Source organism: Centruroides sculpturatus, unplaced genomic scaffold (genome assembly GCF_000671375.1).
Source record: "Centruroides sculpturatus isolate CEXI.00-Female unplaced genomic scaffold, Cexi_2.0 scaffold815, whole genome shotgun sequence".
NCBI classification, from domain to species: domain Eukaryota; kingdom Metazoa; phylum Arthropoda; class Arachnida; order Scorpiones; family Buthidae; genus Centruroides; species Centruroides sculpturatus.
Genome location: NW_019385019.1, coordinates 101564 through 127746, shown reverse-complemented (window position 1 = coordinate 127746; position 26183 = coordinate 101564). Strand labels below are relative to the sequence as shown.

Sequence of the window (26183 nt, the reverse complement as noted above, 5' to 3'; positions counted from 1 at the left end):
CCCTCACCCCCCCGCGTTGGAATTTCGAAAAATCCTTTCTTAGTGTGCGTTTCCATGACGTACCCTAACTGTGTACCAAATTTCACCTCTTTAGGTTAAGCGGTTTGCTCTGGGCGATGATGAATCAGTGAATGAATGAGTGAGTCAGTCAGGACAAGCAATTTTATATATTTAGATGGAATAAACTTTTTGTATCTGCAAAGTTTTTTTTAATAAAATAACGCTAATTTTATGACTCTAATATTTTGTCATTAAATTTTCTTCAAAAATCGACGGATATTTCTTTTAAATTGAAATATTTTTCATTTGTTATTTGTTAATTATGAAATATGTTATTTTGCTATTATTGTTGAGTATTCTCAAATATAAATATTTGTATTGACATTTTGTATTAACGCGAAATATACCGCAAAATACTATATTTGAGTTACAAAACAAACTATGAAAATAAATTGTACTAACAAAAACATTTCTCTTAAAATATTTTAAGTTTTATAAAAGTAACGAGCAATTATTTATTCTGACATCGAATTGTCCCTGTACATCATACTTTCCTGCTTGCATGAAAGTTGTGCGGGTCATCTATCTAACGCCTTTCAAGAGAAAATTTTGAATTGAAATAATGTGACTTCTTGTCCAGATCCGACGTTCCCGTATTATCAATCTGGGCCTCCTGTGTCACACATTACCAGACCTGGTCTCGGCATTCATCTATGTAACACCGTTCTGAAGAATAAGCAAAGACAGCCGGACCACAGTGGAAATTTGTCTACAATTTTTTACAAATTGCAGTCCAAAAATTTAAATTTAACACAACACTCTACATAAATAGTTTCTGTAATTTCTTTTCACAAATAGTTTATTCCATTGTACAACAATTTTTCGTTGTTTTATATATTTTAGAAGAATTATAACTAATAAATGGACCAATCACCAATATTTACCGTCTTGGAGACTTTGTCCTTCGATACTCAAATCGGGTCCCTTTCTCACGGTGAAAGCAGAAACTTTGATGCGATAAATCGCCGAATGTCGAACGGAAATACTTGTATTGTAAGTGGTTGAACTGACGTTAAATGCACGATTCTTTTCAAAGGTTGCGTGACAATCATGACGCCATCCAATTTGAACATATTCTATATAATAATTGACGATAATCCCGTTTTCTTCTTCGGGCTTCTCCCACGTTAATAAAAAATATTGATTTAGAGAAGAGTTTTGAATTTCGTAACGAAGATTTCTTACTTGGCTTGGCGCTGAATTAAAATAAAATTGAAATAAATGTAAATTCTAATTATATATTGATTTATTTATAATTCGATTTATTAGTAAATATTTAATAAAGTAACAAATTAATAGTAATATTTAAATTGAATAATTTAATGTCTTATAACTCAGAAGATCAAAATGTCTATATGCTGACAAACTCCTCCATTGTAAGAATTATTTATTTATTTTAATACATTCAAACATTCATACATCTTACACACAAATTTGACTTTTTTTTTCTTTCTGATAATCTTACAGATTATCAGGAAGAAAAAAAAAAGTCAAATTTAACAAATAATCAGGATTGCTGAAAAGTAGAAATACAGTTAAATCTGTAGGAAATGTGAAGAATTCATTATACAGATAATGCACTGGTAGCAAATATTTAAAAAATATATATTTTTTCAATATTATATTAAATATATTTATGTAAACCTAGTTTGAATAGTTGAATTAATTGAATAATGTATTTCAACAACCAAAAAGTTTTCTAAAATAAGAAATTTGTTATATGGAACTTTTTAATATGGAAGTCCAACTGTATATAAGAGAAACCATATTGATAAAAATTAAACCTAAAAGAGATTGAAAAATTAGGATATCAATCATCAAATAACAAGCTAGATTTATTAACAGGCTACCTTTTGACTAATTAAAGTGATCAGTATGGTTATATCTTTTTTCGTCTGGAAGCAAAGATTGGATGGACAGTCTAGATCAGTGTTTCTCAACCTGTAACGAATCGTCGCCTCCTTAAATAAAACCGTTACATAGTATCACTTCCCTTCACTTCAAAATTTCGATGCCCAGGGCCAAGGCTAACACCAAATTCGTACTGCAGTGAATAGACTAGTATAATGTTATTTGTTTAATTATTGCACGATATAACGGATAAAATATGTAATTATTATAATGTTTTACTATATCGCCTAGAAAATTGTTTTTCGCCCCCCAAATATAAATTGTTACTAATCGCCCCCTCAACATGAAAAAACGCCCACATGAAGGCGATATCGCCCCCGTTGAGAAACACTGGTCTAGATGAAGTTATTTAATTATTATATTGTTAAAAATATTAAATAATTTATTTCGTATTTCGCAGAACTTTTCCAAATACAGACATTAAAATATTACATTAGATTATTTTAAAGATAAAATACTTACATCGGAGGAATTGTTTTAATTTAAATAATTAAATCTACATTAATAAATACATATACAGTAGAAGTTAATTCTATTTTTTTATAAAATTCTTATATGTTAAATAAATATAGAAACGCAAGTATAATCAATAAAATAATTACGATAATTAGGTTAATTGTATAATTTTTAAAACATTGTTTATTACTTACCATCTTGTTCGGATAAGATCATTTCCGTTTTCGACCAGTTACTGTATATTCCATTTACATCTAAATATCTTATTTTAATATGCCACATCGTGTAAGGTTTAGTATTAAATACAAAAGGATTAGAATATTCCTGAACTGCAGTATTAAGATTCTCACTGGTATTAAAATTTAGATAATTGATGAAAACCGTAGATCCATCGCATTGTCCTACTTTTCGAAAAGGATTCTATTCGAAACAAAAATATGTTTTCAATCTAAAATGTTACCGCTTGATTGAAAATAAGTTCTCTCTAAATGTACTCACGTTCCATCTTACAGAAATCCTCCTAGGTCCTTCATTCCTAAGGATAATATCAATTGGAGGTGGTGGAGCTGAAATGTACGAAATTAAGACATTCGGAAACTTCCCTCACAATATTTGTATATATTTATAATTGTAAAGAATTCAATTTTTAAGATTATTTTAAAACGGTTAAAGTCGATGTGAAAAATCACTTGCTTTATAAGAAGCAACTGAATCACGCATGCATCTCGGCTCACACATATACTGTAAATATTCAAATTACTTAAAATCCTTCAATGAATATACATGGCTAGAGAACTCGATTCAACATTCAAGTTGAACGCCTTAAATGTTGAATCGTGTTTCTACAGTCGCGGAAGACGTTTCCAAGAAGATTTTAAATTTTCCTTTCCCGACTAGTGGTGCCTTTTTAATCTCCCCTTCGAGTGAGAGGAATATCAAAAAATATCCTTGGTTTTTACAATAAATTTTTAAAAAACTACATAGAAACATTAAACGACATTTGGATGGCCTTCAGTTAGTCTTCAGAGAATATTGTATCTATTTGTTTTGAAAAAGTGCTTTCAAGGGCATCACGAAAGAAGAGCCTAGACCATGGGTGGCCAACAGTTTTTGCCCCCGGGCCGAATTGGAAAGAAAACTTTTTTCACGGGCCGAACTAGAGACTGCCCTAGGAAGATTTTGAGGTAATGCCAGATCTTAAGATTTGTAACGGAGGGTTAACTCTAAACCAGGGGTCGCCAAACTTTTTTAACCGCCGACCCCCAACCACTTTCCAAAACCCCACATTGACCCACCACCGTAAAGTTTTATTACAAGTGTAAGTGTATAAGCAAAAAAAAAGGTTGTGACCCCTTAGCCGCATCGACCCCCCCCAATGATGTTGCATCGACCCCTGGAGGTCGATATCGACCACTTTCGCGACCCCTGCTCTAAACGCACAGTGAGTTGTTGTTGATTTTTTTTTAGGCGTCAGAATTTTTCACAGAGCTATTCGGACTTGAGTAGCTAATATTAAAAGATTAATCGCAGGCCATACAAATTTATTAGACGGGCCGTATGTTGGCCATGCCTGGCCTATACGCACAAATGTGGATATAAGAAAAGAGGAGATGAAAAGTGCAAAGTTTTCTTAATTTTGCGTAACTAATACAGCAGTAATTATTTTTAACTTTTCTTCCCTGTAGACACTAAGAGAGCGTTTTTAGAAATCCCATTGCGTGTTCGGCCAGGCCCATAACAGGGTAGCTGGGTGGTGAGTGATGGGGTTTGACATATCCAGACGGACCATCTTCGAAAAATTACGGTGATGAATCAATTTCGGATTCCACAGATATATGTTGCCATCTTAACTGCTCGACGCATCTAAATCGCATTAATAACTGTTTCCAAGGAAGGCCGGCTTCCTTGAAAACAGTTATTAATTTCAATCACTTTATTTGATTATTCTTCACACTTTAAAATAAATCCTGTTGGTTCCACTGACCGCTTCATTTAAAACCGTCTTCTGAATCCTTTCATTTTAATTAATACTAATTATTATTAAACGGCTTTAGTTAACATGCTTTATACCATGTCTTCGAATCTTGCAACTCAAATTTCAATCCCTTCCAATTAAGATAGAAGGCCGAATCTGAGAACATTCCTAGTCATACCTAAGTCTGATGGTAATGCATTTTAATTATATTTTAGGGTTGGCTACGTCCTCGCCGTCATGCTCACCCCGAAACCCGTTAAACATAATCATATGTAGAATATAGTCATGATGTGTATGTGTAGTGATGTATATGGTACAGTGCGGGTATTCTGTCATGCCTAATTTCCTGAAAAATATTCAATAAAATATGTTTATTTTAATTTTTAAGCGATATTAAAATCATTTTTCTGTCTAGTATTAATCCGTAATTAGCCGCTTTATTAATTAAAATTCTAGTATTTCTGGTTTCCACACTCCTTGATTCGTGAAACCGTCTCAATTTTTTACTAATGTCCTGAAAAAGTGTTTCGCGATAACCAAATTTCACGTAATGCATGGTTTTGATTACATCTAAAGAGCATCATTTTCTTCCAAACTTTTAAGAAAAATGTTTTTAATCTTGAATAAAAATTTGCTTTTAGTCACTTTGTTTTCACTTACAGTTAGTGTCCGTGACTAATTCTGCTAACTTATTCACATCAAACTTTTATTATGGACTTTTTTTTTACTTAAATCCTTTTTCCATCAAGTTGCTTTATCAATATTCTGTTTCTCCCTCTTTTAGTTTCATGAACCAAATCTTCACGCTATAAACTGATTTTCGGGATTTGTACACTTTGTATTAAATAATCATTAAATAAAACATATTTTTACAGTACATTGAATTATGTAGACTCATCAAATTATAAACTAAAATAGTATAAATTACATACTTACTAGTACATAAAGTCGTCACTCTAACTCGAGGAATACCGCCATATTGCACATGTCCTGTTACATCTTGAATATAAATTTGGAAAATGTATTTCGTATTGGCATGAAGATTTTCTATTTTTATGGAATATGAAGGGTTTTCTGTGTGACTCACAGAAGTGCGATTAAAGACAGAGCTCTTTGTATTCTGTATAAAAATTTTTAAAAATTGTTTTAATTGAAGTTAAAAACATTAAAGATTGAAAAGAAAATATGTGAAATATAAAACACGTAAAATTATATTTTATGTTCACTATTAATTACAGAAATGATTAAAAATAACCAAAGACAATTTTATGAAGAATTTAGTTTACAAAGTACGAGAAGAAATCCATTTTCTAGTAAAAAGAGTGATGCTACCAAATTTTAATATTATGCATATTTAGGCCATTTTTTGTTCTTTTGTAATTTTCCTTTCTATGTGAAAGATGAGAAAATTTTTTTCTTCCTTTTCGGTCTTATAATTATAAATTAGTTTAAGTTATTAAAGGAAAAATTGCACAGAGAGTGATTTGAATATTCTAATTATTATTATTCGGGTGAGAACTACCTTTATATTAAAGAACATTTCATTCTGTATGTTGACAAATTGTTTCCTTTCTGTCTTATACAAAATCAAACAACACCCGATCACAACAAAAAACGCTATATCATAAACATATTTACTTAGGCTTAATAATAATGATATTTTATTATTTATTTTATGATAAAAATGGATAAATGTTTAAAAATCTCGAAAAACTTTTATTGTGTTTTAAAAGTTTATTATACTCCTGGAATTAAATTTAAACTTAAAGGCTTACACACTTTTCCGATTTCGGTCGAACGTTTCTATTAATATATTTTCTGAAATTTCAAGTTATTTTCAACTTTAATTAATTCAATGTTTTAATAAGAAAATCACACACACACACGCACAAACTTTATCTTAAAACATGTGCATATTTAAAACCAAGGATCGAGAGTCAGAGTTATAAATTAACCAATTAGCGTTTACGTACTAAAAGTATAGTGAATGGTCCGTGTCTTCAAATTTTAACTGTTGATCCTTGTTTGTGAATATGGTCGTAAGAAACACAGAGTGAAATCAAAGATTTCGTACTAAGTTATGGAAACTGATAAAATAAATTTCATATAAAATTGATGTAACTTATTTCGCTGGAAATTTCGTAAGTTTTTTCATGATTTTCAAATAATGTAGTATATATTTTTAATATGTATCACTTCGACATAGCTGAAAATATATATTACTTTTAAATAATTTAATTTGTATACTTTTAAAGTAGATATTAATGCAATGCTGAAAATTTAAATTATTTTAAATTAAAAACCCAGCAAAGAGTTGCATATCTTCCCCTGCAAAATCATTTAAAATTGCGTGTGGCGCCATAATATTTTATTTTAAAAACCTTTTATATTATTAATTATTATAAAATTTGAATAAGTTTAATTTTTTGGGTAGTGATGAGTTTTGTGAGGCTCTGGACAGGTCCGAACCCTCACTAAAATTGGCGGAAAATAATTGTTTTAAAGAAAATAATATATTAGTTAGAAATAGATTTTTATTTTATGAAAACGCGACGCTAACTTTAAAACAATAGAAGAATGGAAGTCCGTCGACCAGTTCCGGTTGGAGATCGAATTAAACTTCGATTTTGACCTCTCCCGCGCCCCCGAAAGGTTTCGAATTGTCATCAGGTGACGACGGGAGACCAATCGGAAAGGGGAATCTGAGAGAAAACAGATAAAATCCCGGAAATTCGAGGACGCGACGGCTTCTTCTCCCGAAAGTTCCGAGTGACGGACCTGCTGTGTGTGTGTCTCGCACCCATCTTCGTCTCCATCTCCCGACCTCGGATCGACATCTTTCCATCAACGGAAGTCGACCGCATCGTCCCGGAGTCGTCGAGACGTGATGGAATGGTTCATTCTCGAACAAGGGACACTCCTTCAAAATGGGACTATCGTGGAACCACAGGAGAGGAAGACCCAGCGACCGCAGCCGACGTAGAACTTCCAAGATCGCAGTAATCTTGTAAGCTTCTTTCGTGTTTAATAAACGGTTGTGTTGTTTGTAAACGAGGCATCTATCTCTGACTCAACTGCTTCCACATGTCGTTGATTGTTACCGCTCGGCAGTCCAAACGGCAAGGGAGACGATGACGATATATATCACATATTATCGTTCATCGAGTTTTTTAAATTTCCCCCCCTTCGGCCCCCACAGTTTTATATATAAAAAATTTAAAATACCGTAAATCTTAATAACAATCAAGATCTTCGTTAAGTTCAACCTTACTCCAGATATGAGACATAATACTCCGCCTCAATCTCCCCACTCCTCTGACCTTTAATCACCAAAATTTAATAGTACCAATCTCTAATATGTGAGAAATTTTTCTTTGAAATTTCAGAAATTTTCGACAAAAGACACAGGAGTTATTAATTAAGCTTAAAAGTGGGTGAAGAGAATTATGGCACACGCACACACACAGACTAACATTCATACAAACTGAAAAAAATTCCATAAATTAATTTTTCATTTCTCGACGTTTGAAGGTTCCTGAGTCCAAAAATGCGGAGGGGTCTTTTTTTGACCGATCGACATATTTTCCTCTGTTATATGTAATAGGCGAGAAAGTAAATAGTTTTGTTCTTCCTTACAAGTGTCGGCTTTATATTGCGCGATATACCAGATTAATTCGTATTACTTATACATCAAATCTCTTGATTAACTTTCTGTATTTGTAGTCGAGTGTACAAATAGTTACAAAATGCATAATTCGAATTATCCGGTCGTCTTTATTTAATACTTAAAGCTATATAAACTATAAATTCTATTGAATAATATGTCGTAAACATATCGTAAGTGATAAGTCTATACGTTACACAAATAAATCTATTTAATATCAATCAGCATACCTGAAACTCAATAAAGTAAAGGGAAGGTGTTCCTTCACCTTCGTCCGTATCCTTATTCCATTTATGAAAATGTACAACAACGCTATCCGATGTTATATTTGTAATTGTTACGTTTGATTTTAACACGGGATAACCTAAAAGAAGAAAGAAAATATAAATATATTCCATTTATCTAAATTTATACTGTATATTTCTATAAATAAGTTGTTTTTGGAATATGTGAACTTGTTCGAAGAACCTAAATAAAATCAATAGAAAATCAACAAAGCTACGTCCTTTTTACTCCGGAAATGTCCTTTTTTTACTGTAGAATGTTTGTCTCAGAGGATTTTTTGTAATGAAACAAGAAAAGCAGAAACAAGAACAAGACTGAAAATGTATTTCATTCTTTCGTTTATAGAACAAAACTTATAATAATTGAAAATTTATATTATGCTACTTTTTAAAATCAAAACGTTCTTGACTTATTCCGAAACCGGGTCTTCTTTTTATTATTCTTTACTTACAGCCGGCAATTAACTCCCAGACTATACATAGAGAAATTTGATTTCGAATATTTCAGTCCATAGATCGAATATCAAAATTCTGGCTACGTCATAATAAAACCCTTGGCTAAAGAATTCTTATATGTATCTATATGTTACTGTAAAAGCCCGTATATTGGTAAATCCTAGGTTTTACTTGTAAATCTACGAATTTACCAACATAAGTTGGTAAATGTAAGGATTTTTATAAAGTGTGATGAATTTCCGGGCTTTTCCCATTAGAATTTGGTACATGCTAGGTTTTACTAAAGACGATTAGTAAATGTTGGTTTTGGAAATAAAACAATGAGTATTTTAATAATCATTTATTGCAATTATTATAAACAGTCAACTTACTAAGTCCTATTTATAAATAACTAGTGAAATAGTTTAAAAATACTTTTTTAACATAACAAAAAATTAAATTATCTTGTCAAAAATAATATAATAGCTTACGTTGGTTAAGCTAATCAGTAATCATAGTATTTTTTTTTAATCATTTGGTATTCATTGTCATTTCATAAAAGTAAAAAAAGGATTTTACAACATGGAGAGCTATAATGGCATTTCGAATTACAAAGTAATCCTGATGACTTGCAAGTGCGCTTCTTTGTTACGCATTTTTTTAGGCGGTTGCATTTCTTGAAACCTTGTCCTCCGGTCAAAGACAACTTATCAAAGACTCACTTCTTTATCTTTAACCCTCTGACCACTTTGATAACTGATTTGTTTCCATCCACGTGCTCGACATATTTTCTATGTCTTGATTAGCACGCTCCACTGATCCATGACTTTGGATTTTTACATCCGGTCACATGGAGCATAAACTCTCAATAACTTGGTTAGACAATTCTTAGCCGTTATCGGAATGAAGGATGCTCGACGCTCCAAAAGTGGTGAAAATATCCAAAAGATAGTATGCAACTTCTACGGCGCGTTAAGTTTGAAGTGCACGAAGGATCACAAATTTGGTAAGATGATTTTGGTAAACTAAAATAAATTTATAATTTCCATCTGGGGTAGTTNTAGGATTTTTACATCCGGCCACATGGAGCATAAACTCTCAATAACTTGGTTAGACAATTCTTAGCCGTTATCGGAATGAAGGATGCTCGACGCTCCAAAAGTGGTGAAAATATCCAAAAGATAGTATGCAACTTCTACGGCGCGTTAAGTTTGAAGTGCACGAAGGATCACAAATTTGGTAAGATGATTTTGGTAAACTAAAATAAATTTATAATTTCCATCTGGGGTAGTTTGTACATCTATTAGATCAACCTGACAGCGTGAGTTCATTTCACTATGAGGTATAAGTCTGATGACAATGCCCTTTTTCAAAGTCTTCTATTTCTTTTGGCAAGGTTGACATAGCTTCAAATATGTCATGGTAGCCTCAACTGTTACATTTTTATACTTGCGGTTACATTCCTTAAGCATCCGTGTCCTTCCACTGTGGCCAACAGCAACATGTGTTTCTTCGAGAATATTGAATAAGTCCTCGTAACAAATGTAATACCTTATTTCTCCATTTTCCTCCTTCGTAGGCGCAATTAGTTTTTCTTCGCCGCCTATAGTCAAAATGTCGTAACGCTTTATATGACTGTAATAAACAGCTTGTTTCTTATTCATGTTCTTTGCAGCTTTTACTTCTTCCAAACACTTTGCATATTTGTCCCTATTGAGATAAAAGTTATCATCTTTCTTGCTTGCAATGAGCTCGTCCATTATTTCATAAAATCTCCATTTCACACTCATCTTGATTCATAAATAACTTTTAGACAGAGAAATCTCAAACAAGATTAGAATTAATATGCGCGATCTAACGTGTCAAACGATGGAATGCGACGAGCGAAAACGGCGGCGTAGTGCGGTACGGGATTGGGGATCGGGGACTATTTTTTCAACATTTACCATGTCTCTGATGTAAAACCTAAGATATACCGAGTAAATGCTGGTAAAAGTTCGAAATTAACAATGATCGCAGAACATTTCGGACTTTTACCACAATGATTTGGTAAATCTTAGATTTTACTGGAAAAACTTAGGATTTACCATAGTTCGAGCATTTACAGTAACATATATACAAATTTATAATATTTATACGTTTAAAATACTCATCAAAGCATCCGACGTTGATATGAGAAAACAACGAATATTCTGTCAGTGAATAAATGTTTTCTTAAGGCCGGATAATGACGTGCGGTGTACAATGAACTTTGAAATGCCTAGTGATAATATAGGAAATATTGAATTCGTTTTCAAGATATTATGAATTACGTCATATATAATAATTCATCTCTTTAACGGCTTCAGTGTTGATCATTATGAACGGCAGTAAGCAAAAGAGAGAAATGAGAAGCCACGATCTGCAGTAATAGCTCAGTTATGTTTCCTTTCAGCACTAAAAAAAAACACCGTAGCGCAGTGTCATTTCAAATCTGCTTGAATAATTCATTTTTAAAATCAAAAATATAATTATTAGAATTCTGAAAAGTCTAAAGATTTTTTTCTTTTACTGAAATATATAACGATTACATTTTATTTTGTAAATGGTCCTAATTATGTTTTCCGTTACAATCAAACTATGCTAGAAATATGCTTATTTTAGAAACGGAATATATTTGATTAAACTTACTTATTTGGCACATATCGCCACGCCATCCTTGTTTACATCCACCAATACATGTTCCATTAAAAGGGTTGCAAGTTGTATAACAGTTCTGAGGACAATTTTGTAGGCAATTCACTCCATACCGTCCATTCTCACAGACTGAAAAATAAATATACATAAAACATTTACATTATATTTGTATATGTGTATCATTTCTAAATGAAAATAATTTGTATACTCCTACAAATAGATAATTAGGATTTCACTGTTAATTTTTGAATTAATCGCCTTTCGATTTAATTACATGAACTAAGAATATGATGTTATAAATTTTGTTTTCAATAGAAAATTTCATAATATCAAATTCATTTATTATGCTGAAAATATAAGATTTATATTTAATTTTGTAAATTACGTGTAAATGGAAGAAATTGATAAAAGACACTCGCAGTAGGTGTCTTACACCGACCCTAAATAATGTTATCGACATGTCCTTCAAGATTATTAAATCCGATAAAATAGCCAAAGAAATCCGTAATTCGCTTTTCGGATACATGGAGACATTGATTACACTCTTGTATATTGAGTTGCTGTAGGATCGAAAGTCCTGTCTCCAGGACAGGATCGAAAGTCTGTCGTTGCTTCAGGAGCTGCAATTCGTCCTTCTTCAATAAAATATTTCAAAAACTTCAACGCATTTACGACAATCGCCACTGAACACAAGTCGTGGGTTCACGCCTCGCCAACGGGCTGACCACGTGGAGTTTTTCGAGTTTTTTCACTTAAGTAACATCTAAACAGACCAGTTTCCCATAAAAAAAAAAACTTCCCGAAAGGCTTCTCCTCTTGGTAGATCGCCCGCGTGTCGGGTATCCGTAACCAAGCAAACCAAACCATAATTATATATTTTATGAAACAAACATTATACCGATATGTAATACTTACTTTCATTGCAAAATGGGAGAAGGTATCCACTTAAACAGGAACATCCATATGGGTCGGGCAGACAAAAAAGGATTTCAGAACAGTCTATCACATTTCCAAATTTATCGTAACATTGCTGGTTACAATGTTTTCCAAAATAATGTGCTGGACAGGCTGTTAAATGGAAATATAAGATTCAGTATTAAAAACTCATAGTTATATTTGAGCCTTGTTTGAAAGTGGAATAAGTCCATTCATAATAATCAATAATTGAAACAACTTTCTTTAAAGTCTTTATAACAGATAATTATTAAGGTCCTAAGAACACAACGTAATAAATAAGATAACGGCGTTACTGCTCAGATGAAGTGATGAGTAGTCCTTTTCATCATTCCATTTAGTTTTCTTTCGGAAGATTTTAGACCATTATAAACCAATTATATACTGCCTAGGACTATTACAATGTAATAAAGAATTATCGGAATAAAAATAACTTCCTTTTGTATAAAATAAAACGAGAAGATTTTGTCTGAACTAAAGAAGAAGCAATGTCAAAGAGGGAAAAATACGGACAGAAAAATTATGAATTGGCTGATGAGCTTGGTGAAGTTTAAATGGGAAGAACCTTATAACATTTTCTACAGACTTCTATGGAAACATATGCACAATTTAAACTTATTGATCTATTTGGGAAACGAGGAAAACCTAAGAATTTTAGCATAATTACTGTTACCACCCTACACAACTTCAAGACCTATAACAAGAGAGAAATATAGCCTAATGATATGACGAGTTTACTGCCTTACATACCTCCTATTCAACAAAATTACTTCATTGTGCTAAGTATAAAAGAACAAAACGATTTAAATATAATTAATTTATTATTAAATAGTTATCTTAATAAATCAATTTACCTTTCATTAGTTATATTATATTAGAATTTATAAATAAACAACTGATTAATAAAGTCGATTATCGTTATTTTAAATTATTATTTCTTACATAAAAAAGTACACTTCAGAAAAGCCAAGTTGAATTAAAATATAAATTTAAAATTGTTGTTGTTTATATTTTTCAGAATTTGTTATCATTGAAAGTGGTATAAGTCGATTTGTAGTTTTAAAAAGTCGTTTATTTTCTTTAACAATTTTATTAATTATTATTAAATAATAAAATTTAACCAGTTTATACTTTTAAAACATTTACCGAATTAACGTTAGCCAATATTTTAGTAAACATATGTTGATAATTAAATTGATAAAATTATATGGAAAAACAGTGAAACTTCCTTTACCAATTTGACATTCTGATGCCGTGTCTACGCCTGATTCTGTAGGAAATAGATACTGTACGTAAGTAGACTATTAATTTTGAGATAAGAACTTTTATTTTCAGGTAATTGTGATACTATCAGGATGTGGTGGGATAGCAAAGTGGCGACGCTATTTCTAGAAAATGCCACAAAAATCCTAAGACGGTAGCACAATATGGCGAGTACGTGCCGCCATTAAATAAGCACGTGCCTCTCGGCCTTTGTGGGCACGGCCAGGTGCCACCGAGCGCGTCCACGGGTTGCGGATAGTGGAACGACCTCGAAGGAGGTTAACTGCGAAATAAGCGAATGTAACGTACATTCGACGAATAAGCAGTCGCGGACAACTGGCAATAATATTTAAAGAATTGATTTTCTTTCAAAATAGCTATTTACCAACAGTTGATTTTGTTATGTGGACGAGCAAGCAAGAAATTCGTTGGGTCTTTGTTCGATGTTCTGTTGGTCGAGAAGGACGCGACTAGGGTCCAGTCCTAACAGTTGTAGCAGTCAATCTTCTATTTCTTTGTAACTGACCGAGTTTAAAATAAGTAGCAACGAGGGTCCTTAACAGATTTCATGTTTGGATTCTGTCTTTCGAGTAGACGACATAGAAGATCGTCTCTGCGCGTTTGTGTCGTAATAACTGCTGCAGTTGCCTATTACGCAGGTGACAGTTTCAGCAAAAGAGACCAATCAAACATTGCTGTGATTTTTTTTTTTTTTTTTATATTTCGGTATTACTTTCCCGGCTGATATAACAGAGGGAAACTATTGCGATCCGGCAAACAATGACCCCCCGCAGATTTTTACATTTTTGGACTTAGAACATGTTGAAACATCGAGAAATGCAAAAAAATTCGAAGGTAATTTCTGTAGGCTATATATGAATGTTAGTGTTGCTAGGTGTGGGGGGGGGCACGATTTTGTTCATTCTTTCTGAAGCTTAATAACGTTTGTGCTTTTAAATTTTGCTATTAAATTTTGGTGGTTAAGGTCGAGGGGTAGGGAGATAATAGGGATCCAGTGTATCTCCAGTAGGGTCGGCCTTAGTGACGATTTTACTCGTCATTAGCATTTATCATTCTTTATAAAACTCATCCCTATTTTCAAAATTAACTTTTTTGCCATTTTTTAAAAGTTAAAAGTATGAAAACTCTTTAATAAAACATACATAATATAAATAATATAATATATTAATATATATTATATTAATANGTCTAACCTAACAATTGAATTTATCCTACATGTTAATACGTTCAAATCCGGTTTATATCATAATTTACCAAACATTTCATGTTATCGATTCTGATTAATTTAAATAGCTGTGAGTCTGTCTTATTCTTCATTGTTAAATATATGGGAAACCGTAACATAATATATTAATAAACATACATTTAATATAACAGACGGCGCCACCAGAATTTTAAACGTCGCCGAGAAAGTTGAGCAACTCGTTGCTGAATTTTTTACATTTAAATAAACCCACGTGACATTTCTGAATTCCTCGGTTTCAATAAATGAAAAATGACAAAATTTTATTAAAATCCATTCATTAAATTTTGAAAAAATTTATAGAACGAATTCAATTCTATATTACACAACGTTTAAGCGACGTGAAACATCGCACGACAAAGTGCCGCGATTTATGCGATATCGCTTTGTCGCGCGTACTCGTGAAACGACCTTATATCTCGAAAACGAAGTCGTGGATCCCCATCTTTAATTGTATTTTTGGATTTCACATCGCAATCAATGCAAAATGGCAAAGTTTCATCAAAATCGATCGAACCGACTTTGAGAACGATCACGATTCTGCAAGCCTCATAGAATAGATTTTTTATAAAATATTTACAATGTAAATTATTGGGGGATAAGATCTATAATTATTATAATTCCTGTTGCCCTAAATATCTATAATAAAGATCACAGTACACATTGTTTATGCTAGTATCTTGGGAGTATTATTTTATTTAACTTGTATTAAATTCTTAAGTTTGTATCTAGTAATTTGAATTATAAAAATTTTAAAATAGAAAAAAATTATCATCATCTTCAATCACTTCAATCCTGTTAATGAGGTTGATTATTTCTCACAGCTCACACTATCCGAGTTAAATATTGCATATGAATTTCGAGCTAATTTTAGTCCCTCTTCAGTGCTGTTTAAAACAATATTACGATAATTAAATTATAATACACAATATAAAATACAATAATATAGTTACTTACATAAGAGAATAATTATAAAACGGAACGCCTGGCACTCAACTTGAGAAATGAAGTTTAAACGTAAGTACACACACTTCTGTGAGGTAACGGACAAATCCCAACCGTCAGGAAATTTGCGAAATCAGTTGATTTAGAGAAAAATTTAATTGTTTAAAAAGGTTTACAAAAAATGTTTGTAGTCGGAGACCCTTTGTTTAAGTTAAAACTGCAATGCAGATTCATAAATCGTAGAAGGAATGTCGTTCTTTGATCGCTGGAAGATCGAATTCAATTTCGATTTTGACCTCTTCCAAGCTTTAGGTAGGAGTCCCGTCGCGCTTAGTAACGAGGTACCAACCATTCGGAAAGCGCGGATGAAGAAGATCAATAAATCAATCAGTATGGCCGATCGAAAGATGAAGATTGATATAATCTCCGACAATTAAGGACACGTCGCACTCGGTCAGTTAACGTTCGAAATAACCGAGACGCCGTGTGTCAACGCACAAAAAGCAGTTTCCTGCCAATTGTGTATTGTGAACAGCTCTGCGTTGCCGGAAACAACTGTCGTCTCTCATGCGGATAACGACCAATTCTATGCAAACCGCCAACTCGAATCTTCATCAGCAAACGGACATCCATCGTTTCTGCCCCGGGGCCCATCATTCGCCGTCCACCTCAAACCTACAAAGGACTCCTCTTATCTACCGATCGATCATCGCATCCGAACACAACGTTGGATACGAACTTTTGTATAGAGTTTCTTTGATTTACAATAAACGGTTTTTTGTTAGATACTTGTCATCATTATCTCCTCTGCCACCACCCACGTACAAACAGCCCTTAGGTTCATCTTAACGCGGGATTTTTAAGCCCAGGGGCTTGAGAATTAAATAAGCCCGAAATTCATACGAAAAAAACAATAAAGGAGTTTTTTAACCTAAATAGCTGTGGTATAGTACCAAAGTAATTCTTTTTGGATTAAAGAGAGAAGTATTTACAGAGTGATTTTAATAACTTCAAATATGACGATTAAAATATTGATTAATTTACTTATTAATAGGCCTATATATATTTATATTATGAGTATTTCTTCTAATATTAGTATACAACATAAAGTTACCATTTTCGCAATATGTTCCGTTAAATCCCGGAGGACAGATGCATTCACCGGTAATGTCGTGGCACACTCCGCCATTAAAACAATTCGAGCAATTATATTCACATAGAGGACCATATTTTCCAATTTCGCATACTGAAATACCAGAAAAATATATCAGTTCTAGGAATAACTAATATTAAAAGTACAATTTACACCGTTATTTTCTTGTATTGTCGTTATGGAATTATATTCTTAACATCATACTAACTGTACAACAAACTTATTACAAAAAAAGACATCGTGGCTATGTCTGTTTCCGTATCCGTAAGAAAAGAAAATGAAAGAAAAATTATAATTCAAAATATAGTACATACTACAATTGTACTTTGAACGTCCCACAGTTCTAACACATTAAATTCGAGAGAAAGTTATTTGTAATATCAAGGAAACGAAATATTAATGCGGCATGCAGTTACATTTTAATGTAAATGATAAAACTAACGATTAAAAAATTTGTTTTCTAAACAATCTTGAATTCTTTCAAATTGAATTGGTTTCAAATTCTATTGAGTTGATAGAATGAAGAAAATGCTGAAAATATTGATTTCAGTTTCAATTGCTTGAATACGAGATTTTGAAATTTAATGTATGATATTCTATAAACAATGGAAAATACAGTATTATAATTTCTGAAATAAAAATATACATACCTCTCACTATTAATCTGGTAGCCGCTAAAGTTTGATTATTCTCAATTAAACTAAACAATCCTGCATCGGAAATACTAATTGGTATGGCCGCCTTGTAATAGTTTCCTGCAACTTTCACTCCATTTATTTTCAGTTTGTCGCCAATGTCAATACTTTTTAAATTTAACAATTGAGAAACATCGACATAATCTCCTTTACTTACTGTAACTGTAAATCTCTTGCTAATAAAATTAACTGGAAAATATAGTAATAATCCGTTAATTCATCAATACTGTATTTTCAATTATAATATTTAAAGATATTATTTTTCGTTTGAAAATTTATCTTATTATATTTCTTATAACTAATTCGAAGTAAAAATAATTTTATTATTACAGTATTATTATTATTCCCAATTGTTTAGAACTGCTCTATTAATAATCTTTTATTTGTTCTTCTAAAAAAGAAGACTGAACCAAACAACATATAATATGGTATTTGACAGAACCAACGCACAATTGATTAATTTACTTATTAATAGGCCTATATATTCCAATTTCGTTTAATTAGCAATTCCAATTGCTAATAAACATTATTTGGTTTTTACAATGATATCCAATTAGACTGTAATGTAGCACTCCACTTCAGTCATCAATCTCTTAAAACAGATGCACATACCGTTACTATAAGAAATGTCGGAAGGAATTTTTGCGATTATGGTAAGAGATCGATGACTGAAGCGGAGTGTTACACATACTCGAAACGCATTATACAATTATCTACAAATACATTCTACAATCCTCATCGTAAAAACTAAATAAAGTCTTTTTATCTTATCACGCGTTGCTTCTGTCTTCTTTTTAAGAAAAAATAAGCTGAATGGTTAAATTTCACTCATTGACAAAAATGTCTTGCACCCAGATAGACTTCTCCGATTATGAAAAGCTAGACCTATCCAGATCTCTAAGACAAATATGCAAATGATTGCAGTTGTGATCCGATTGTACTCCATTTAATGCTACCAATAGTGTCTCAAACTCTTTACCTCGGTATCTTATAAGGCTAGCAGAAATTTACTGTGTTTTCGTGTTTAGATTTTTGAACGCCAGTCATGCCTGTACGATGCAGATGAAAGCCATCACGCACACCTGGCAGAGTTTGAGACAGATCTCATCATCGGTTCGAAGCAAGCAGAATGATCATTCCGCCGAAATTCCCGTCTTTTAGGCTCTTCTAACGTTACGCGTCCTTACATCAAGACAACAAAATCGTCGAGATTGTTTGGAATAGTATCTTTACAGAGAAGCAGTCTGTTACAGATCGTCAGCGTATCGGTGCTTGGTCTGGGTTAGCTAATTCAGTCGTCCCCAGCCCCCGGGCCGCGAACCGGTACCGGCCCGTGGATCAAATGGTACCGGGCCGCCCAAGGAACATTAAATTACAGTACTGGTATTTCCATTTTATTTACTGTGGTGTATTTCTCTCGGGTTTGTGCGACTTTTAATGGACGACGGAACAGAATAAACTGGACATAAGAAACACAATCCGGGTGTTATTGTCTCCTATTATCCCCAGATGGGACCGTCTTGTTGCAAAGAAACAAGCTCAGGGTTCTCATTGATTTAACGTTCTAGTGAATTAAAATGTTAATCACATTATATTCATTTTTTGGTGTAACTATATTTTATTTTGAAGGCATGTTTAAATACAATTAAATTAAATCAATCTAAAATATAAACAATCAACGTCCCCCCTCAGTGGGCCGCGGTAAAATATCAAACGTTGACCGGTCCGCGGCGATAAAAAGGTTGGGGACCGCTGCTCTAATTGATGGCTTTACAAAGTACAAAGATTTCTTTAATAATTGTATCGTCGTTCCATAGGAAATTGTTCATTCCTGTGATATTGTAATCACTTACTGATCGTCGTTACGTTTGCACTAATTAAGTTTTATTCTATTTTAATTTTTCCTTCTTAGTGCATAACTTTTTTATCAATGAGTGTGTTTTGCTTTATTATAAAACGAACTTTACCATTTTTATTTATTGCTATAGAGAAGATATCAGAGAATGAACTAAATTGTGTTCGACACCAGAATCCAGTCCTTGTATTTACGTTGTTCCAGATGTTGGAATATTTTTTATATGATGGATTTTTACCTGGAAAAAAGTCTGTGTTAAATATTACACGTTAAAATATTTCGTAATAGTAAATTGCTTACTTAATTCTGTGCCTAAAAATGTTGCTTTCCTGTTATTCCCATTGGTAAAATATATCGATTGATTATCAGTGGCTAAAATTCGGCACTCTTGTTCGTGTTCTTCGTTTCCATTATTCAGATAATTATGATGAAGACTTATGACATCATGTACTTTTTCTTTGAAAAAGTTATTTAATTTATGAATTATGTTTCGATTATTAATATTAACTATTGCAAGTAATAATAATTAAAAGAAAAAGTTATCTATTATTAAGCATTTGTAACCATTTAGTTTTTGCAAATGTCTTATTGGATTAATTCGCTATAACCAATACTCAAACTCATTTTTTTTATTCAGTATAAGAGTGTAAATTCTGAGAAAAAATAAATATCTTGCTATATTTTCTTTTTTCGATTTCGTATTTGGCAGCAATATTCGATAAATTTTAAAGCACATTACGATCTGTGTATATAAAACTTGACGTTATTTTGACTATTCTAGCGGAAATAATGAATCGTTTCCAATTTCATTCAACTACTATAATTTCGAATTATTGTGTGAATACTGACAAAGTTTAACATATTAATATTAAGCAGTTTACTTTTTATATGATTTATTCCTTTATCAATAGCTAATAAACAGAATGCATATTAGTTAGTTTATCTAGGAGTGGAGTAAGAAAAAACATCTACCGGAAGTTAACATATTCAAAAGTGATGTATTGTACCTGTACAGTACATTATCAACTCTTGTCCGTGCATACCGTAATGCCTCATACGAAGAATTTCATTCATTCCATTTAAACTCCGAATCGTACGACGTCCTAATCAATTTTCCCATTATACTGTAATTAATGGCAAGTGAATTAATTCATTGCTAGACCTTAAACAATACTCATTTCGATAAAGTTAAAACAGTAAACACAGACAATTTAAGGTAAAAATTACACAATTAAATGCCTTAATAATAAATTAAAACACGAAAACAATAAATAAAATACGGAAATACTGAGTGATGAAATCAAACTTAATTTTATTGGTCGCACGCCATCAATTCGGGCATCTTTAACAGAGTACACGACAACTGGGGGACGGTGAACTGGACGATTCAAAGTGGGCGACAGAAACTTTAAAATTTTTGCACGCATAACAAATAGTAAGTATACGATTTGGCGGATATTTTCATTTACAAAATTTTATATAACGAAGTCACTAAATTTTGAAAAAAAAATTGCCTTAGGAAAATTTCGTTTTACAGAAATTACACTTTTTAGTAAATAAAGTATTATTTTAACGTAATTTTTTTACAGTAAGTTATTTTCGCGAAATGATCGGCATTTCGGATTATCCGGGGAAGACCATGAAAACAAATACCATACCGAAATATCTGATATTTCTGTATGGTATTTGATTTCATGGTCTTCCCCGGATAATCCGAAATGCCGGACAATCCGCGAAAATACGGTACCTATGAGCATTAAAATTTCGTTTACATCGTCGTAAACGAAAGTTCTAATACTTTTTCTTGTACGTCTCGCATCGTCGGCTAATTTCAAAATTGATTTGCGATTTGTTATTATGGTTGATAAACTACTCATGGGAATTCTAAACTTTGCTACAGTTTTTAAGCCTTTATCAACTTCTCTCAACACACTAATTTTTCTAGTATTGCTTTAACACTATATTAACAGTTCTTCAAATTCCAACTGAATGAAATGACTTATTAAATTTTAAAAAAATGTCACTAACCTCAAAAATTATTCAAATTTATCGCCTTTCTAACATTTTCGACATTCGTTAATTGTAAATCGTTTATGTGCAATCAGAGATTTTCAACCAGTGTGCCACGAAAACTTTTCAAGGTTATTAAATAAATTATTTTCGACAGAAGCCCAAAGAACAATAAGGATACATATAAAAATTAAAACCTCTTTGATTATACGAGTTTTCATTGTTATAATAAATAAATGTATACATAGTGCAATAAAAATTATATATTCATAAGCAAAATTATATGTGCATAACGCCGGATTATTTCATTTAAAACGAAATTTTCTTTAAAATAAAAAAAAATGTATCTATAATTAGCCATACTTAGTTTTTCAATGAGATTAGTTTTATGTCCTAAGGATACAGCAACGTTTTTAATTGTCCATCTCTTTGAACACAAAGGTATACATGAAAATTACACATGACACTCTGTATATTCCTTCTTGGTCAAATGACCGCTACGTTTATAAACTATCGGCATTTAGGGCATTAATAAAAATAGCCTTCATGTATTGTTCCAACATATATGACAGGGTGAAAGAGCTAGATAGAATTTAAAACATTGCTGTATCCTTAGGATATAAAACTACTGTAATTGAAAAATTGATAATAAGTTATACGTAAAATAGAAAGGAAATGGTAACAAGAAGAACAAAATAACTAAGTTTACGTATAACAAGAACATGATCGGTTTTGTGATCAGTGGTAGAATGTGAGGTAGCTGGCATTACAAAACCGGCACACTCAACAGCATTAGCGATGAATTTGGAAAAAGTTGAAATTTATAGAAGTAACCTTTTGGGCATATGTATAGGCCTAAACTATAAGGATGTCACTATATTACTCACAGCGTAGAAATGTATGGTTGAAAAAAACTTATTAGAGAATCGTGTATAATGTCCATACAATCAAAAACTGATATTGTAAATTTAATTTTTTTTTCTTTTTATCTATTTTATTATTTTGTTGTTTTAAATTGTCCGTATTTAGTTCAAAGTATTTTAACTTGGAAATAGCGAGACATTAGACAGATTTCTAAAGGAAATTATCATCCCACTTTTAAATGTGAATTAAGACTTAATGTTAATTACTATTTTTATGTAAATGAAAATTATTCATTTAAATAACTATTGTTGTAATCTGCTGCTATTTTAAAAAACGACAATAGTCTACTGTTTTATTTAATTCACAAAAAATACATACAAAAGAATTCGGTTAATTGGCAAGTAATATGGCTATAGAATGTTTACAAACGCCACTTTAAATTACGTGATTTTTCCGCTTAAATTAAAAAAAATCGCCTGGTGACTTAATATAATAATACAAATTTAAAAAAATTTGAAGAAATTTGAATTTTAAGTCTAACCTAACAATTGAATTTATCCTACATGTTAATACGTTCAAATCCGGTTTATATCATAATTTACCAAACATTTCATGTTATCGATTCTGATTAATTTAAATAGCTGTGAGTCTGTCTTATTCTTCATTGTTAAATATATGGGAAACCGTAACCATTGTTAATAAATGCGTACCCGTATTCTACACACAAAAACTAATGCCCAATAAACAGACCATAAAATGCATAGAGAAGCAGTTAGAGCCTAGTTTATTTTCGTGCCTAAGGAAAGATTGTAGCAAGGAAGCAGCTTGATCAGAAATTTCTTGAACGGTGAATAGAAAAGGGCGAACCTCTCGACTAAGGCCAGATCGGACTAAGTTAGTTAATTTAAATTCTCTTAATTTTTATTTTTTGGTGTCATTTAAAATCCCTTGTATACTCCGTGTCAGTAGCAACTACGGATCGAGAATACTGATACAAATTAGTATGGAAATTTACAGCATGGCAGTCAATGTTACGACTATGATTTGGTAAAATTCTGTATTTTCAGACTCGTTCAGTCCGAGTCGAGTCGACATTTTAGAGTTTATGTTTAAATACCATATATACAGATTCACATTTTTAAACTTATATATAGATATAAGTTATATATATAAATATATAAAATACGTTCAAACAAAGAAAAATCTGTATATTTTAAACAAAAACCGAATACGATATTTTTGTCTAGTTTAGTTATTGTTTATTTTCAACAAAAATTTCCTTCAAATAAAATTAAATAGAATTAACTTCACTTATCTTTATCCATTTTTTAATGTCACACTGTGGTTTTTTTAGAGGAGGAAAGTCATAAAATTATATATGCCTCTCACTTAAAAAGTTTTTTTAATCAACTTATATCTGAGTCTTAAAGAGTCTTAAACAACAACAAATTTATTTTATATAATTTGGGTTTTGAGATAAAACGTATTCGGATTATGTTTGCCTTCTAACTGATGTAAAGAGCCATTCACAGTAATGCAAAGAAAATACTCTGAACATCGAAATAAGTTCTGAGACGTAGTCTAATTATGAGCTAGACACCGAATAACTAGAAAAGTCCACGGCCAACTTAATATTAAAATTTATATATGGCATCTCTATGTAAAATTTTTCTGAGTATTCATCGACTGGCTCTGATTATTAAGAACTACAAGAAAAAAAATCTAAGGACAACATTTACTAAAAATAGAAATTCGATTCAAACAATAAAATTTAATCATTACAAAAAAATCTTTAAGAAATATTGATTAAAATTGACAGGAAACGATAATTGTAGAATATATAAACTATTTATATTAATTCTTTTGGTAATTTCTAAATATGAGATATATATTTAAAACTTAAATTTATGTATTGTTATTACATGTAAATTATAATCTTTAAAATATTTACCTGATATTCGGGGATTAGTAAAAACGAAATATTTGGTGGAAGGTGGATTTCTATAAAGAAAATAAAGTATTTATACAGAGAAAATTGCAATATTTATTATATTTTATTTAGTTTATTTTTAATAATAAAAAATTGTTTACACACATTCTTATAAAATTAATTTTTACAAAAAGTATGTATAAATAATATACGACCGAACAACGTAACTGTGTTTTAGTTATGTATTTGCAATTACTTTATTGTATAATCATAAATATATTTTTCGATCTACAAACCCACGAATTAAAAATAAAACTATGAATTCACTCGTATATCAAAACTAAAAATTAACACATTAAATTTTAAAATTTACTTTATTTTCTGAAATTTATACTTGCCGTTATAGGTAATTTTAGTGTAACAACAAAAATACTGAAGTCAATTTTTTATTGTTTCTTTTACAAGTTTATGTGACGATTTCAACGGTGGCTTTTTTTCATAAAAATTTAGGATATTAAGAAAATAAAAATAAGATCTTTTAACCGTATTTTTATTTTATTAATACCCTAATTTTTTTTATTTGAAGGAAACCATGTCTACTGGCAGAAGTTATAGACTCTCCCAGAACTATTTCTGTTAATTTCTGTATCCTTGTCTACTTGGACTTTGTTTAGTAATACGAATTATTATACTGGTGTGGTTTTCGATTGGCAAATAGAAGAGATTTTAGTCAAAAAGACGAAACAAAATTTGTTTTATTTTTGCCTGAAATTCAGATGAAAATAACGGTCTGCGTATCAACCTTGTGTTTGTGGTCAATCTGTGTGTTGGTTCTCATTCTCACACTGTGTAGTTTTAAGATTTTATGGTTGTTCGAACCCTTTTAATTTCACCCTTTTTAAAAATAGGTTTTTAAACTCAATTCTATATCGGTTTATTTGTTTATTTAACTTTTTAAATCTTGTCAATTGTACTTTTATCCATATACAGGTTTTTCAATATATGCAGTTTAATGGCCCAATTTTAATAACAATGTGTGTTAAATAATGGAACAATATCTGTAAAAAGATGACTGAAGAGAGGTTAACAAAAACTAACCAAACAAAAAATAATTCATTTCCCTTAGGTAAATTTCTTACTTAAAAAATAAACTGCTTAATAAAGCATTTAAAAATTTAACTAAAAAAATTGAATTTATACGAACATTTTGCTTTGAATCCTTTGTCTGAATGTTGGTTTAAATTCTACTCTATTTCCGTTTACTTCTTTGAATCTGATTTGTTGAGCAGAAGAATAATTCCACGTTGAAATGCGAAGATCGTGTATTGCTGATTTGCAGATGTAAGAATTCTGAAATAAAACAATTATATGAAATAATATTTCATAAATTACAACTTATTTCGTTAATTTTCGAATAGTAGAATATATTACCAATATATAATGAATAAACTCAGGATAAAATTAATTTTATTCTTGTAGCACGAGTGCAAATGAAGTAACGTTACAGAGCCACAAGTCGTCACACAAAATCCAAAACGTTTATTTATGCAGTTTATAAAAAAACTCGTAATAAAATAAAATCTTGTATCGGGTTTCTGTCCGCGTCTCTATAGCTATCTTCCCCCCCTGCAACAACTAAAACATTCGGCGAAAGGACGACCGACATTACACATCTCTTCTTCTGTTTACTTGTATGTAAACAAAAGAGAAAATGTTCATTCTCAAGTAAAGAGACAATCCTGATGCTGGGAGACAATCTTTCGATGACCTCTTACATTTCTTCTTTTTA

At 31.4% G+C, this 26183-nt stretch overlaps 1 protein-coding gene across 1 annotated transcript in view; it reads right to left on the bottom strand.

The window, feature by feature from the left end:
• The window catches only part of LOC111633511 (receptor-type tyrosine-protein phosphatase kappa-like), a 70467-nt gene that overhangs the window by 20043 nt on the left and 24241 nt on the right, over positions 1-26183 (bottom strand). The window contains exons 4-16 of the mRNA XM_023378094.1: positions 25599-25744; positions 24416-24465; positions 19891-20046; positions 19703-19828; positions 17691-17924; positions 17002-17133; positions 12377-12529; positions 11456-11590; positions 8297-8430; positions 5339-5522; positions 2926-2993; positions 2622-2847; positions 945-1256 (exon numbers count right to left, since the gene is read on the bottom strand). Of these exons, the coding sequence (XP_023233862.1) occupies positions 945-1256; positions 2622-2847; positions 2926-2993; positions 5339-5522; positions 8297-8430; positions 11456-11590; positions 12377-12529; positions 17002-17133; positions 17691-17924; positions 19703-19828; positions 19891-20046; positions 24416-24465; positions 25599-25744 (2056 nt within the window). The remainder of the gene's footprint in view (positions 1-944; positions 1257-2621; positions 2848-2925; positions 2994-5338; positions 5523-8296; positions 8431-11455; positions 11591-12376; positions 12530-17001; positions 17134-17690; positions 17925-19702; positions 19829-19890; positions 20047-24415; positions 24466-25598; positions 25745-26183) is intronic.